Raw genomic sequence first — 17,575 nt, 5'->3', positions numbered from 1 at the left:
TCAAATTTGATGTTGTATTGTGAAATTTAATTCATGGGTAATATGAATATTTGAATAATTCGATTTGTGTTCTATTGTTTACAGATTTGGGCTCATGGCATCACGTATTCGTTTATCTTCTGGTGAGCTCTCTTTCTCAATTGTTGTTATGGATGATATATTTGTTTGGTTTATGATATCTAGAGAAAAAAGCAGAAGAATCGGTTCTTCTTTGGTTTTTGTCTTTAACTTGAATTTCTTGAATGGCTGGAAGTGTAAACGTACAAGTTGATAAGAAATCTTTTGCTTATGACAATTGGTGTATATCGAATAACTAAGTAGTATAAAGAGAAAAGTGGGTTTATAAGCTGTTTTTTGGTTACAAGCAGTTGGCTCACCAGAGCTATAGCCTTTGTTTAATCATATGATCAAAGTATTATTTGTATGGATTAGCGCTTCTATTTGTGTTCACTTTGATAGGCATATATAAGTCTGACGCTTATTTTGGTTGTTTATAATGATGTATCTGTTGGATGCAGGGTTTGGTGCGCTCCTCCTGCAAATGATGGTGTAACTAATGATGTACTTTCTGGTAATTCTCTCTCTCAAACTATACGTGTGTGTGTGTATATATATCATCAGAGAGGATGTAGAGCGGACGTCCGCACTCGGCTTAAAGTGCGGACGTCCGTCCGTTCTCCACCCTTCGGCGCCGGCGACGGCGCGCCTCCACCCCAGAAGACTCCAGCAGCATCTCTGACCACTTTCCCTCCTCGCCGGAAAACTGGAAAAGAATTGAAGCTGTTAAAGTTAAACATTTATACGACAAACCGAATCAAAGCACTGAAGATTCTAATGTCTGATTATGTTGAGCTTTTCCACGCTCTTGATAAAGAGGAGAAAAGATGGAGTTCATTACTCAGCTTATTTCTTAGTTCATCACCCAATTTTTTGTCTTACTATTGGTTTTTGTCTTGAACTCTGCTGATCAGTACATCTGTAGTTTGCTTTGGTCTACTTTGATTTACTAGAGTAAATTTTGTACTTGATTTATGAGTGATTTCAATTTTATTTTTATTTTTATATCAGTTGTTTGTGCTTGGCAAGAGAAATGGGAAAAAAATTAGATTACGGACATGAGAGAAAAAGAGAAAAAAAAATGATAATAAAGAAGAAAATTGTTGAGGTTCTCTGTTTTTGGCTTATCTTAACCAGCTAATTATACACTTTACCAAATGTTGTATTTGATAAGAGGCCGGATATCCACGTATCCAATCTTGTCAGGTTTGAACAAGATTTCATTATATATCCTATCTAGTCCAAGTCACCAGACGCCTCCAGAGAGAAAAATCCCAGAGAAGTCTAGGAAGGTCTGTAAGAGAGAGAGAGAGGAGAAATGTTGAATTGTTGAAAGCTTTGAGATTGGTGCGGCGGTTGCCCAAGGACTCAAGGCCTTACTACGCCAAGTACCTTCGCGAGACCAACCTCTCGACGACGTCTTCAATCGTGCTTACCTTCATTCCCTCTAGGTCCTCAACAAGGTCCGTCGCTTTCCCTTATTCATTTGATTTCTAAACTCAATTCAATTTCATTCCTTCAGGTTCTTATGTGATTTGATTTGATGTGCAGTACTCTGTTGATGAATCCGCCGCGGATAAAGATCTGCACCGGTTCGTTGAGGTGTTCTTCTCCTCATTTGTACTCAAAATGAGGTTTTGATTCGTTTTAGGGTTCTGAAAGAGTTATCGGAAGACTAGACTATGAAACAATGCTGTGTAAGGATTTTGAAATAATAAAGACAACATATATGAAAGATTATGGTAATGGTTTCGGGGTACTGTGTTAATTCTTTCTGCACTTTGTGATAGCTGTTGCCTTTTGTTTTTCCAATTAAGGTATGATTTTTCCTTTTCTGAACTTGAGATGGAGCCTCACAACACATGTCTCTAGTTATGTGAACAAGGATGATTAGGATTTCTGATGGCAGGGGAACTTTGATTCCGCTGTATAAGTAGTTTGCTGTATTAGGGAGTTGAACTGAGCTATAGGATGATAGGTACAATGATTCCCTTCATTCCTTCAAAACATGAAGTCTAGGAAGTCTTTTTGTTAAGTCATGTTTATTTTAGATAGAAGGGGATGGAACCCTCTGAAGTTTTCATGCAAATTTTTGATATTTTTGGGTTGTGTGGTGGCTTCATCCCTTGGTTTTTTTGACCAAAACCCTAAACTCCTAGCTTGACAAGACTAAAAAAAAAAAATTGCAACCCAAAACCCCAAATTGGTAACTATGGAGGCTTGTCAGCAAAGAAGTTACAAGTTTGTTCAGGGATGTTTTGGACATGTTCATTGTTGTTCACATTGGGAGTCATCGTCGCAGCCATGTTGCTTATATCCAGGTACCCCCACGGCCCCATACACCTTCAATAGCAACATAAATATCTGTCCATGTATCTATGCGAATATAACAATTGTCGATGTTATATGATATATGATTTTGCATCAAAAACCATATAAATTTCTTTTGAGGTAATCTTCATAAATATTCAATTTTCGGAATACTCTGAACTTGCATGATTGGTTTCTACATTATGCTGTTCTTGACTTGATTGGTTCCTTCCAAGCTCTCTTAAATATGTGTTGTGAAACATGTTCGTTCTATGCAGGCAATTGATGTGCATTACAGTGACAAGAGACTTGGTGGAAATTGTGGGAATTATAATCAGGAAATTGTATGTTTTCTCCAATTTGCTTTACACAGCTGTTCCACCTGAACTAATCTATTATCAATTTACTTTTGTCTTTCAGTGCTCATTAAACTATTGTGTGTTACTAGTTAATCTTTATTGAAGCCATATAGTTAACTTCGCAAATAAATTGTATGCATCTTCATTTATGATCCAGAGTGTATTTGGTTTTAAAATGTAGTTTGCGAATGAGCTATGGATGTATAATTTAAATTCTCTGATTGCAACAAAGATTTTCTTCTGCTGCTTGACTATCTAACGGAGGGAATCACATAGATTCTTTTTCAAGTTGCTACTACTAATTTTAAATTGAAGTGTGTGTGTTCGAGATAAGTGCTTTACCGTTTTTCTTGTGCCAACATATACTGTTTGTGATGAACCAACATATACAAGTAGCTACTGTTATGTATGAAAGCTTTTCCTGAAATGTCTTCAGCTTTTTATTATTGTCACAGAACCCGTCAATAGCTTTTCGAATATGTGCGCAGAATTTCATATTTAAGGTCAATAGCTAGCTTCTAATGTCAAAATGAGTATTATATCATACTTTTCTAGTATCGATTATGACATTTCTCTAGTATCGAAAGAAATGCTAAGGATCATACTGTTGTTTTACTATGACTGGATATCTTGTGGAGGATGGTATGCTGTACAATACGAAAGAATCAGGATTAATAAGTTATGAATCAGGAGCAACCAATAAGTCTCAAGGTCCACTCAGAGTCCACAGAATTGCTCTCATGTTCTCATAAGTCTCAAGGTCCACTCAGAGGATGGTTCTGCATTACAAATGTGATATTGGTTAGAATCTAATTGATAAATCAGACTGTAATAGTATATACTAAAAACAAGGTGCAATTTCAATCTAATCAATACCTCAACAAGCTTATAGAACTTGTAACTTACGGTTAATCGACTCAAAACCAAGTATCAACAATTTCTGCTGTTGAGTAGAGCAAGGTCTGTCTTCTCTTAAAGTTCATCAATTTTTTCTCTCTTTTTAGCCCGCAGCCTTTCCAGGGTCTTTATATAGCATGAGACATCATTACTGGTTCATTATTCATGGGCCAACAAACCAGTCTCCCGATCCTCATCAGTTTCAAAAGTGTTTTCCCTACCAAAGCAGTCTAATCAGTTCTTCAGAGCTCCAACCAAACAGAAAAGGCACAAATAAGTTGTGGCAAGAATATTCTTAAATTTAAACACTCTTCAGTATCTATATATGCATCCTGCCAAGTGTACATAACACCAAAATCACAGCATAAGTCTAGGTTGACAAATCGAAATCGCTCTAGTTTAAGCTTCCAAAACTTCTAGGAGATCAATTTGCTAGATTTGGATGAACAAGTCTTAATCACCAATTATTAGTAATTCGCCCAAACAATTACAAGTAATTGTGCTGGCACCAAGAACAATCCATGCAGAAGCAGCATTGGAGGACCCGGCTGAGCTCCTCGAATCCGCATTCGGAGACGAAACACGTTCAAGAACCAAAATTAGCCATCCCTAGAATCTGCATAATTTTAACAACCAAATATATCAAAATCGTAGCTCTCTCAAAACAAGCAAAATATGCAAAATTTTCGGTGGACTGACTTTGTGCTCCGACTCAAGCAAGGATTTGGTAATACAACTCAAACAAGGATTTGGAAAATAATTCCTAATGTTGTTAGGGATGCATTTTCCTAGTTGAAAACTGCTTCGTTCTTTCCCTATATATACACCAAGGATCAGACGTTTAACAGTCTTAATTGTTTTCTGTAACACACGCATTGGTAAGCTCTATTAACAATGGCAACAAAAGGTGAGGCTCCGGCTATTGGCATTGATTTGGGAACAACTTATTCATGTGTTGGCGTTTGGCAACATGGTCGGATTGAGATCATAGCCAATGATCAAGGAAACAGAACGACACCGTCCTATGTTGTTTTTACTGATACCAGGCGGTTGATCGGTGATGCTGCAAAGAATCAAGTCAATAGCAATCCAATCAACACCGTTTTTGGTATGTGATCGACTTTAATGTTTATGATTATCTCCATATATATAACTAATCAAATTTAACGAGGCTTTCTTATATACGTTATCTTAGAATTGGGATAACCTTTGTATATCATTATTGTGTAACCGCACTGGACGTACCAGAGTTAAAACCATTCTGAGTATACCTTTCATGATAGTTAGATTCTATTAATAAATAATGAAACATCAGACTAATGTAATAGGACTCTCCTCATAGTTGTCTGCTAATATTGCCTCAATGAATCTGGACCATTCAATTTAAATGGATGGTGAGGATTTCTCTTTCATTCATTTAGAGATATTCCCTCATCTATCTCGGTTATTAAGAAAATTCTCGTCGTCTCTTTGGCAAAGTCTCGTCATTCTTATCCTTTCCATTTCTCAAATTTCAGACGATCTCTTTCTCTTCTGAATGGGAGAGCCCAGAAGATGATGACGGCGGTGACCATGAGGCCAGGGTAGTATCGATGAAGCAAGAAGATTGTGCTGGTGGGTCTTCGTCTTTGTCTTCAACGATTGGAAAGCGCTATGATCTTTGCTTGTTTACTGGGTTTATGCTTTGTGAGATGGACTGGTCCAAACGCCATGATCTTTGCTCAATTGTTTACTGGGTTTATGCTTTGTGAGAAGGACTGGTTCTAGTAGTGTTGGGTATGGGTTTTTGAATTTGAAGTCATGATAAGTTGATAACGAAACCTAGTTTGGCTTTGGCTTTGACCATTTTGAAGGGCTATTGTTCTTCTCCATATGCAAGTGCATAGTAGTATATACTAGTACATGATTATATGCAGTAGGAATTATGCGACCAATTTATTTTTTAATTTTTTTTTTTTAGTTATGAGTTTGCCAAGAGAGAGAGAGATGAGAAATCTCGACGAGAATTTGCTTAAGAGAAGGGATAGACGAAATGAATGAAAGAGAAATTCTGGCCATCCATTACGATTGTATGGTCCAGATTCATTTATGAGGCAATATTAGCAGACAACTATGAGGAGAGGATCCGAGTCCAATGTAATATGCTCTTGTTTACAATCTTTAAGATGTGAAGCGATTGATTGGCATGAAATTCAGTGATGCATGTGTCAAGAGTGATAAATTATGGCCTTTCAAGGTTCGTGGTGTGGGTGACAAGCCTACGATTGTGATAAACTACAAAAATGAAGAGAAGCAATTTGCCGCAGAAGGAGATATCTTCAATGGTTTTGAGTAAGATGCGTGAAATTCCAGAGGCCTACCTTGGAATGATAGTCAATGATGTTGTTATAACAGTCCTAGCATATTTTAATAACTTTCAACGACAGGCTACAAAAGATGCCAGTGTGATAGCAGGGATGAATGTGATGCGTATCCTTAACGAACCAACAGCCGCAGTTATTGCATACGGTCTTGAAAAAAAGGCCACGACTATTGGTGGTAATAATGTTCTCATCTTTGATCTCGGTGGTGGTACCTTCGATGTTTCCGTACTTAAAATTGAAGACGAAGTTTTTGAGGTAAAAGCTACTGCGGGAGATACACATCTTGGGGGTGAAGATTTTGACAATAAAATTGTGAGCCATTTTTTGCTAGAGTTCCAGAAGAAACATAAGAAGGACATCAGACATGACTTCAAAGCAATGAGAAAACTGAGAACAGCTTGTGAGTGAGCAAAACAGGTTCTTTCTTCAACTGTTGAAACCACCATTGAGATTGATTCTTTATTTGAGGGTATTGACTTCCACTCTAAAATAACGAGAGCGAAATTTGAAGAGCTTAACATGGATCTCTTTGAAAAATGTATGAAGATTGTGAAGGACTGTGTGACCGATGCCAAACTGGATAGGAATATTATTCACGATATTGTTCTTGTTGGTGGATCTAGTAGAATTCCCAAGATACAACAACTGTTGCAAGATTTATTTGATGGCAAGGAGCTTTGCAAGAGCATCAATCCTGATGAAGCAGTTGCATATGGTGCTGCCGTACAAGCCGCAGTTTTGCGAGGTGGTATTGAGAAAGTGCAGGACTTACTCTTGTTGGATGTAATTCCACGTTCACTTGGTTTAGAGCTTGAGAGTAGGGAATTTGGTGTTTTCATCCAAAAAAATAGTACCATTCCCACCAAGAAAACTCAAGTTGCCACAACTAGATATACAAACCAATCATTTTTGATACTTCCTGTGTATGAGGGCGAAGAAACAATAGCCCAAAAAAACAAATTGTTGGGTTATTTTGAGCTCCATGGAATTCCTCGTGGTCCGATAGGGAAACCTCAAATCATTGTTTGTTTCGAGATTGATGCCAATGGAATTTTAATTGTCTCTGTTGAGGAAAAACGACTTCGTATTAAGAACAAGATCGTAATTTCCGATTATAAAGAAGGGTTATCTAAAGTGCAAATTGAGAAGATGATCAAGGAAGCGGAGAAGTACAAGTTAATGGACGAGGAATATAACAAGAAAGTGGAGGCTAAGCCTGCATTGGACGACTGCATATAACATGTGTTGATGTCTCTTCGATCATCTCTCGGCACAATGCTAGAAACTCAGCTAAGACTAATGAAAGTTTAAGATCCATAGCAATAATTTTAGACCGTCACTACTGAAATTGTGATTTTTATTATGATTTATTTTTATAAATCCAGTTGAAGCATTTAAAAATACGGGTGAGAGAATGTCTAATCAGACCATTTCTAGTGTTGCTACATGTCTCCCGAGCCTCATCAGTTTCAAAAGCGTTTCCCCCACCAAAGCAGTCTAATCAGTTCTTCAGAGCTCCAACCAAACAGAAAAGGCACAAATAAGTTGTGGCAATAATATTCTTAAATTTAAACACACTTCGTATTTGCAAAAGAAGAATTTCTAATTTCAAGTAATGCCATTCATTGGGCCAGCCCAATTTTATAGTGTTGCTCCACAACCCCAATTCTCTCATTCCCTCTTCTTCTTCTTCTTCCGAAGTTCAGATTTTTGGAGCGAAAAAGATTCCACCATGGCCAACTCAGAAACCGCCGGCGACGCTGCTCGGCCGTGGCAGTCCTACAACACCGTCTACACCAATGCCAAAGCCGGTACGGGGCTCCACTATCACAACCAAAAATCGTTTGAAAATGTCTACCTTTAAATATTAGGGTTTGATAAATCGAATTCGTAGAATTTGAATCCAATTCACTTTTCTGGTTGATCCGTAATCGAGTCTTGTTGTATTGTAATTCGAAATTGTTAGGTATGGAAGGCGTGGATAAGGAGAAGGTTCAGAGAGTAGTGTATGAAATGAGTAAAGGATCGCAGTATTTCAAGAACGAGGAGCGCAAGGAGGCTTTTATTAAGGAGAAGATAGACAACATGCGTGCTCGGTGTGCGAAGCTCACCGCCGCTGATTTGGCTCACTATCAGAAGGTAGATTCAATGCCGGTCTTTTTTTTTTTTTTGTTCTCTGATTAGTAAGATTGGGATTGGTTTTTATTTATGGTAGAAGTTGGTGTCTTTGTAGGTTGCTGATAGGAGAATTACAGAGTTGGAAGCAATGCGTGACCTGTCGAGGGTTTGGATACATGTGGATATGGATGCTTTCTATGCAGCTGTCGAGACTTTACGTGAGCCGTCATTGAAGGGCAAGCCAATGGCGGTTGGGGGTATGTCCATGATCTCAACTGCTAATTATGAGGTACAAGTACTTTTGTATGTGGCATCACAATTGGATTTCGTATCGGAAGCTGTTGTCTTATGTGGTCTGGTCACTTTGTAGGCAAGGAGATTTGGGGTTCGAGCTGCAATGCCTGGCTTCATTGCTCGTAAGTTATGTCCGGAGTTAATTTTTGTTCCAACGGATTTCAAGAAGTACACTCATTACAGTGATTTAACTAGAAATGGTAGGTCTTGAGTTCTCAAATGCAGATCTTTAGTGATTATTCTTTATGTTAAGTGTGTATCTCTAATCGTAACATGCTGTTTTTTTTAGTGTTTCGGAAGTATGATCCTAACTTCCTGGCTGCAAGCTTAGACGAAGCGTACCTTGATGTTACTGAGGTTTGCAAAGAAAGGGACACTACTGGGGAAGAAGTGAGTGTATAGGGCTTCAACATGTGATATCACATTGCTTATACTTTACTTGGATTCTTATTTCCTCCTGTAGTGTTTAGTGTTAAAATCTCATTTGCAACTTTTCCTTCATGAAGATTGCCAAAGAACTCAGAGATGGTGTTTATGAAGAGACTGGTCTAACATGTAGCGCTGGAGTAGCACCAAACCGTCTACTTGCTAAGGTAATCTGAAAGAACTCTTGAATGATGTTACCTTCATATGCATCAGCATATGATCAATGTGGCTTACTGTTTCAGCTCACTTTACTGATAAATAAGGTGTGGCAAGTCGTCTCTTTGTCCACTTGAGTATATGACTTCAATTCAAGCTGAGGTCCCTATTAATAGGGGCCAATAAATTTCATGCATATGAAAAGGTTAGAGTTTGCTTCTGGTAACTGATGTCTGCAAAGAAAAGGGTACTATTGACAAAAAAGTAAAGCATATGCAGCTGTCAATTTCTTTGATCTATGTTATCATATCACTTTACTTGTCTACCACTGATACGGAACTTCTTTCTATACTTATCATGTTTAGGGGTTAGACATTTTCAGTACTTTTTCTGGGCTAAAACTATCAGCACAAAATTTGATTTTTGAGACTATCTGATGGGAAAACTCTTCACTTTTCATTCCTCAGGTTTGCTCAGATATAAACAAGCCAAATGGACAGTTTATTTTACCAAGCAATCGAATGGCTGTGATGACATTTATATCATCACTTCCTGTACGTAAGGTATATCTAACTTTTATGCATCATTGCAGCATACAAAGTACCACTGCAATCTTCTCTTGAACAATTATGTTTTCCAGAATATAATGTTTGTATTTGTTAAAGCTCGTTATATAATGTGCATTTTGATCAAGATGCTGAATGCAATATGTGGTACAGATTGGGGGGATTGGAAAAGTCACTGAATATATTTTAAGGGATGCTCTTGGAATTAGTACTTGCGAGGAGATTCTGCAAAAGAGCAGTTATATCTGTGCTCTCTTTTCTCATTCTACGGCAGGTTGTCATTTCATTATACTGTTCATCTTTTTATAATTATATATTAATATATATAAAAACTTGTCTAAATATCTTGTACTCACTAACCTTAGACCCTTTGCTTATATAATATCGTACCTCATTCCTTCCTATCTCTTCATGGCCTCACCTTAAAAAATCCAAAGTAGTTCCTGTGCATATCATATGATTGTAGCTCATTGTCTGCCCTTCCATTGCAGATTTTTTCCTTTCTGTGGGACTTGCCATTGGGAGGACAGATACTCCTGAAGCCAGATTGAGGAAAAGTATAAGTAATGAGAGGACCTTTTCAGCCACAGGGGATGAAACATTTCTCTATCACAAGTTAGGTATATAGTCGGATGACCCTATGCTATGTTTTTATACTTTATCTTCAATGACATCTCATGTTCTCTTGATTTCCACCTTCTATGAATTGGAGATTACCTGTTTGTAGTTGAACTTATTCTCAATGAAGTATGAATCCCCCAAAAACTTTATTAGAAGTAGATTGATTATGCCTAATACTATCCTCACTAAGGAATATCATGTGCTCATTTATTCTTTACCAGTTTGCCAGAGTGCATATTTCAAGGTCCGTGGTCAACTGTAACAAAGTTCTAATTATTCAACTGAAATATGAAAGGTTTTTTTTGTTGAAATTAGTGTTAGTACTCGAATCTTGAGTTCAGACCCCCAAAAAAAGAAAAAGTATCAAGTCTTGGCTGAAGTCTATGTAGCCTTAGCCTTATGTCCAAACGTATACAACCACTTAACCATTCATAAGAATTGGATGTACATGTGTCCTTTAATATTTAAAATGTTGTAAACTAATCCAGAAACTGAGGTGTATTCTATACCTGCAGCTGAGATTGCAGAGATGCTATCGGCTGACTTGCAAAAGGAGGGCCTTTGTGGGCGAACATTGACTTTTAAACTCAAAACTGCAGCTTTTGAGGTACTTCTGGAGTTCTGATGCTGTACTCCCATACCACTGATAGGGCTAGCTTTCACATAATATGTGCACTATCTAGTTCTTTTTTTTTTTTTTTTCTTTCCTTTCGACTGTTTTCAGTTTTAGGTGTCATCATTTGTGTGATTTTTATGCTGCAATATCCTGCTAATTCTAATAAGTTTACAATTGATAGGTTCGCACCAGAGCTGTGACTTCTCAAAAATATATATGCTCGACTGAGGATATATTGAAGCATGCTTCAAAGTTGCTTAAGGCTGAACTTCCTGTTTCTATAAGGCTTATAGGTGAGTATTTTGAATCACATTTAGTAGTTCTCATATTCTTGCAAGTTTAACATTAGCATTCAAGCCCAAACCATTTGACACCTAGCCTTCTGAAATCTTGAAAACCTAATGGCTCAGACATAAATGTGCATGTTGAGTCACATTTTGGTATGTTTATGAGACAATCCCAGAGTAATTCTTTTCTGCCAATAAGCTCCAATTGCTTCCCGTCCCGGAGTGCCATGGGGATTTTGTCTATGAAACAGACGGCAGTGTTTTGTTATCTTTAATATAAGCATGCAAGCAATTGTAAATTTAATTTAAGTTATATGATCGAACTTGAGGATTTGCAATTTTTCATATCAACCCTCTTCACACTCACTCATTCTGAATCTCAATCATTCTTATCCAGTATAATGATTGATATTCTATTTTAAGAGTACATAACTCGATGTTATGGCTAAGAGTATAACAAAAACACTGCTGTCATCTTTTGTCAGGTCTGCGGGTGTCTCATTTTGAAGAAGATAAGGGTGCTTCATCTGATCCCACACAAAAAACTCTCACCGACTATCTTTTATCAGGAGATGCTTCAAGGAAAACTATGGGTGATCAAATCTCCTTGGACTCGGACTCTATTGATCATCGTTCGATGCATGTTGAAGAATCCTGTTTATTTAAAGAAACCCATGAAACATATCCATGTGATCATGGAGATCCTCTAGATGGCAATGATTGTTCACATGTTGATGACCTGAAGTGTACTTTGTCTGGCACTTCTGAAGAAAAGGAAAAACTTGATGAATCTACGAGCAATCTGAGTTCAGATAAGGTATGTTTCTTGACAAAGGTATGCTATGTTGCTAATGGTTGATCTTTACTCAAAGCAGCATCACTTAGTTCTGTAAATATATAAAAGCATTTATATTTTTAAAGTGTAACTCTTTAGCTTTGCATGGAATTTTTCATATATTCAGATGAATTCAAATGACATACGGACAGAGGGCAATGTACAAAATGGAGTTTCACTGCTGTTGAGAGCAGGTTATTCTTTTCTTGGGAACTCTGAGGGCAGTAGCAAAGACAGAGCAAATAGTTTAACTAGCACCCTTGAGGACTGTCCAATTTCTTCATCTCATCAGAAAGATTGGCTTTTGTGGGTGGATGACTACAAGTGTTCGATCTGTGGCATAGAAATGCCACCAGATTTTGTTGAAGAACGGCAAGAACATGTTGATTTTCATCTTGCCGAGAAGCTTCAGAATGAAGAATCTGGCATTGACTTGAGAGCTTCCAGGCCAAGGCATAGGTACATCACATTTTCATTTGGTGCTATTAGTATTTGGTTATTCCAATCAAACCTATGTGATCTAATTAGATTTGTATTTCTCAGAAATGTCAACAAGGATCAGGATTCGAGAAGAAAGAAACACAAAAAGCATAAATCATCTCCAAAAGAAACTAAATACATACCTATTGATGTGTTCTTTGTTAAGAGCAGTCAAAACTTCTAAGACTACTTTACTTGTTACTGGCTTGTACATATCTCTGTAAATAACAGAATATGATTGTTTGTAATTAAGTGTACTTACAGATGTTTGTTTTCTAATTATGGTCAACATGGTTTCTCTGATATGAACACTAATATTATTAGGTCAAATGGTCATGACATCGCCACACAAGCAGGATGGTGGTATTGCCACGTGTACTTATCTAAACATTGGATCTTTGATTTCAAGTTAGTTTTGAAGTGTCCCTGACTCCCAGCAAAAGCATACCCTCTTTTTTATGTTTCTGAATCCGACTCCTTCCTCAAGTGTTCCACAATCCCAGATAAAAATGGAACTAGCATCAATGGCGGCAAGTTCCAACTTCTCCATACTAAACCCCAGATGCCCATTTAGAACCCAAATTGCTTCACAACTTCAGGCTTCAATCCAGAATAGCACCACCCCAGTTCAGAATAGAAAGGAGGATAGCTTTGAAGTTACTATGCCAACCATGTCTGAGATATTGGAATCATCAAGGTCCCAGAAACTAGACCTTAAGCTTCAAATTCTAGGACCCTTTTTCAGAATCACAGCCAAAAGCTTGGAAACAGAGGAAGAGCTTGGCAGGGCTGAGGGTTTCATAAGGGTCTGGCTCAGAAGGAGAATTCTTCACTTGGATTCAATCAGGTTGCGAAGAGAGACGATCGGAATGGAGAAGTCAATCTTTGGCATTGGTTTGTTCATTGGAGCAGTAGCAATTCGGCATGGCTATGATTGTGGTTGCAACACAGCTGAGTTGCTGGCTATCAATGACTCTGACAAGTACCATCACAAGGTCATTATTCTTTGGCTTTGTTATCATGGTTTTCTAGTATAGTGATACCATAGGCTATAGCGTAGTCTAATTTAGTAGAAAAGGTATTCTGTTATTCTATAGTGAAAACTCAAGCTTGTTTTGAGAATTAGTTTCTAAAATATTTTTGGTGCTGGTTTAGTGAGTGAAGTTTGTTTTATGACTTGCATCGAGCTCAAATAGCATTGGAGTTATCCTTTATAACCAGAGTGCGATTTTCACTGTATTGCTTTGATTTTGTTGCTGAGTTTGGACGGTTATTTGTTTTCAGCTTGTTAGGTTCTATTCAAGAATCGGGTTCAAGGCTGTGTATGAAGTGACTGGTTCAACATTTGGAGACCTTGCTCACATGCTGGTTTGGGGAGGAGTTGGGACCAGAATGGATGCCAAAGTTGAAGCACTGCTGATAAAATGGTGCAGCAGGTTCAAATCTCGATAGTGATTTGAGTACAATCTATTGCAATTGAGCTGTTTCTAATGACCAAGAATACATCGATTTCGGTGCTGGAGATGCTGTCTGAGAATAAGAGGCTTTTCTAGAGCTGCTGCATCTTAGCTAGGTGATGTACTGCTTTAGACTTCTGGCTTCTGTGTAGCTTAACTCTAGGTGAGATGTTCATGTTTCAGTAGCTGATTTATCTTTAATTAATTCTAGAACGAAGCTACAAATGAATTTGCTGTAGGACTAACCCTGGATAATTAGACCTAAAATGGAGGGTACAGATAGTTCCAACTTCGAAGCCTTTAGATTAAATCTGGTTGAAGATGTAACAGTAGTTGAGAGATGATTCATAGCAAGTGAAGTCAGCTTTAATTTAAAAGGGATTACAACTGTGGAGTCGAAACCTTTCTTCTGGAATTTTGAAATACTATATGCAACTAGATCATACAAGTTCCTATGAAAGTGAAGTGAATGTCTACACCATCAACTTTCTCAATCACATTAAGAGTAGTAAATCTTAAACTTTCTCATGTTACATTATCATCTCATGACCTCATAACTCATAGTAAGTATCTCACAGTAAGTACAAGATATCAGTTAAGACTAAGATACGTGGCATGAACTGATGAACACATCGTGGATTTATAAAGCTTTCGGAGAACAAGTCCAAGTCCCATGCCAGTTTTAGGAGTCCTGTCAGCTGCTTGGTGCTGAACTGACCAGGGATAGAAGCATGAGTTGCAGTGGCGTAGAAAGACATCTCACTTAAAAATATCGAATTTGATTAATTAGAAAATTAAATTATTTAAAAGAATGACGCAAACTTAATTTCAACAATATTTTTGTTCTATCATTATCATCTCGAATAAACTTTGGATTAGAATTTGATGCACGATAAATATTGAAAAAGAATATGTTACTTTTTCTTTTGTTCGAGAGATAATGCATGTAGATGTATGGTAAACATTAATGTGTTGTTTTCATTTAGTCAGGATTAGTAAGGTAATAAACTCTTGACACGATTTGTATTAATTGGATTAAGTATTTTAATAGTATAATTTTTTATTTCATTCCATTATTGTTGAAGAATATTTAAGACTAATTAAAGATTTCTTAGAGGAGAAAGGTCAATTTATGTTTCATTTCCATTAATATCCAATACAAATTAAAGCTAATTATTTACTCTTTTTAAAAATTTGATAGCTAGCTACACCCTTGATGACTTGTGTCTGAGATTGTACGCAGTTCTTACTACTAGTTTGGTATTGTAGTTTAAAAACTCAGTTTTAAATAAGTAACCCCAACCTGCTTTCTAAAATTGTGATTATTTAAACTAAATTAGTTTTTTTTTTTTTTTTTATTGTAGAAAGGGGTTTGGAACCCTTAAACAAAATAGCTATAGATAAGCACGTTTTAAGATTTTACCAAATAGAAAATCTATCTAAAATAATGATTATAAGTGATTTTAATCCTCAAAACTCAAAACCAAACTGGGCCTTAACCTCTCACGATCAATGGCGTAGGCAATGTATAGGACGAGAGGGTTCAGGTGACCTCTTTGAACTTTGAGAATTGCTCATGTGGTTAAGATTGGGGGCTTCAATCAATATAAAACTAAACCAATTAGCTGAGATTTGTATAAATTGACCCTTGTGAAAAGATTGGTCTATTATATTCTAGTAATCACGTAGTTCAAGATTGGTGATGAACCTATGATCAACAAATGTAATATGAAGTTTGTATATATTTATCTTTTCTCTAACAAAAGAATCTGTTTGCTACATAGATTCAAGCAAGAAAAAAGACAAAAGAAGAAACTTTTTCAATAGATGGAGTACAATAACACATTGGACTACTATTAGTTTTCTTGTCTTCTTATTTCTTACAGGGCATCTAATTTTTTTTTTTCCAGATAGATCAGTTCAATGTAATATATTTTGCATTACAATTAAAGATGTTATTGTTAACATTTTAACAAAATAATTATTTTTATTAAGCATTAATTTTGATAATTCTTTAACATATATGTAAATTATGGTTATATATAAATATTGACCCTGCTCGATAAATTTTTTGGCTACGCCACTGCTCACGATCATTGAGTCTAAGCTTTTCACTACTGTATGACGATCAACATCACATTATTCTTTAACGGTTATGGTGTTTGTTGAACGTTCTTGAGTGAACTAAACCACTGTTGCATTCTTCTTCTCTAGATCAAAATAATGAACATACGATACATTTAACAGGTCACCTTTCTTTCCCCAAATTTTTTCCACAAACAACATATTATTATCAAAAATACTAGAGATCTCAAAAATTTGTACCAAATATGGATCCCAAATGATGTGGTGTTCGCCATGTCATCAAGCAAATAATTTTTATATAATTTCAACCCAATTAACCATTTTTACTGATAAATTTTGAAAAAAATAATTATTATTAATTAAGCAGAAGATATTCAAGATTAAGTAAAAGATATTCAAGATCTTATAAGAAAACCAATTCAATGGAGATTCTCATTGTGCATGCTAAAATCATTGAGCGAATTTCAATGAAATTGATTTTGTTTTGGTGATTATCAAGTTAGCAACAACAATATTATACACTTGTAGGCGATCCTCCCAAATTCTTTTAGAAATTTGTTGATAATCAAATTTGAGGGTAGAATTTGGTTTCAAGCCAAGATATGGGAGAAGCTTGAAGATATAGATGCGAAAACGATCTGGAACAAGAGATGTAGCTTGGGGCTTCAAATCAAACAGTAAAGCTTTTCATGGTAAACAACTAAACATGTCGCAAGATTACAATAAGAATATAAGATGATAGCCTTCGATGGTTGATTAGTTGAATACCCCAATTTCATTCATGGTTGAGTTGGGTTCTTTTGTCACCAGATTAGAAGTGGTTTTTCTTTACAAATAAAAAAGAATTGATATATGTTATAATTACACCTAGGATTTTATTAAGCAAATAAATTGATGAAGTACTGTCAAATGCCACCTCGTTTGGGATTGCAATTTGGTAAGAAATTTTGGTGTCTCTAGCGCTACTCTATTATTATTAGTATATTTAGTTTATCAAAACTTTGAATTTTTTAGCAAGTCACCTTTCTTTGCTCTAAAAATTTCACAAACAGCATATTAGTAAAATTAGTTTATCAAAACCTTATAGAGTGCGTCTATTGCCACCCCACAAATCACTTTGCTCACCCCACATTCTTTTCACACCCCACTCATATAAATTTAATTGTAAGTCTATTTTGTTCACCCATTAACAATACCTAAAAATCTGTTTTGTCAATTCTATTTTGTTCACCCTACATACATTCTTTTCATATATTTTGTAAAATTCAGATTTGCTCAAGCTAAGTAAAATCACCAAATGAACAAAAATTCATATGAAAATATAAATCCAAGTTAAAGAACAAAGAAAAACTCTCAAATTTTATAACTCAATGGTATCAGTCGATATCAAGATGCACAATGTCTGTAAATATATCTCTAATAGCAATGCCTTCCATACTTCTAAGTTTTTTAAACTGATCTATCCGTTGTTCATAAATATGGTACAGTAGTTGTCTATAAGAATTTACATACAAAGTTAACATGGGAAATAATGAGTAAAAGATAGACGAATCATCAACAAAAGAAAAAAAAATAACAAACAGTTTACCTCATCTTCAGGTTAAATGCTAGTATTTTCAGACACACGACCGAATATGACAAATTTGGG

General features: G+C 36.2%; 1 protein-coding gene, 1 non-coding gene and 1 pseudogene across 2 annotated transcripts; all 3 read left to right on the top strand.

Moving 5' to 3' along the window:
• Positions 1-1,340: 1,340 nt before the first annotated feature.
• Positions 1,341-2,719, top strand: LOC101293243. Its single transcript, XR_183897.1, has 3 exons — positions 1,341-1,520; positions 1,609-2,378; positions 2,646-2,719. It is a non-coding gene; the product is annotated as an uncharacterized LOC101293243 (transcript).
• Positions 2,720-4,517: 1,798 nt separating this feature from the next.
• Positions 4,518-7,225, top strand: LOC101290836 (annotated as a pseudogene).
• Positions 7,226-7,718: 493 nt separating this feature from the next.
• LOC101292945 (DNA polymerase kappa-like) lies at positions 7,719-13,953 on the top strand. Its single transcript, XM_004289761.1, has 15 exons — positions 7,719-7,797; positions 7,953-8,125; positions 8,220-8,393; positions 8,475-8,598; positions 8,688-8,788; positions 8,905-8,991; positions 9,448-9,543; positions 9,700-9,820; positions 10,038-10,166; positions 10,683-10,774; positions 10,965-11,076; positions 11,556-11,887; positions 12,033-12,364; positions 12,710-13,380; positions 13,670-13,953. Exons 1-14 carry the CDS (start codon positions 7,719-7,721, stop codon positions 12,813-12,815), a joined length of 2,058 nt encoding a protein of 685 aa, XP_004289809.1. The 3' UTR covers positions 12,816-13,380; positions 13,670-13,953.
• The last annotated feature ends 3,622 nt before the right edge of the window (positions 13,954-17,575 follow it).

Source organism: Fragaria vesca, linkage group LG2 (assembly GCF_000184155.1).
Source record: "Fragaria vesca subsp. vesca linkage group LG2, FraVesHawaii_1.0, whole genome shotgun sequence".
NCBI lineage: Eukaryota > Viridiplantae > Streptophyta > Magnoliopsida > Rosales > Rosaceae > Fragaria > Fragaria vesca.
This window is presented reverse-complemented; position numbering and strand designations above follow the sequence as displayed.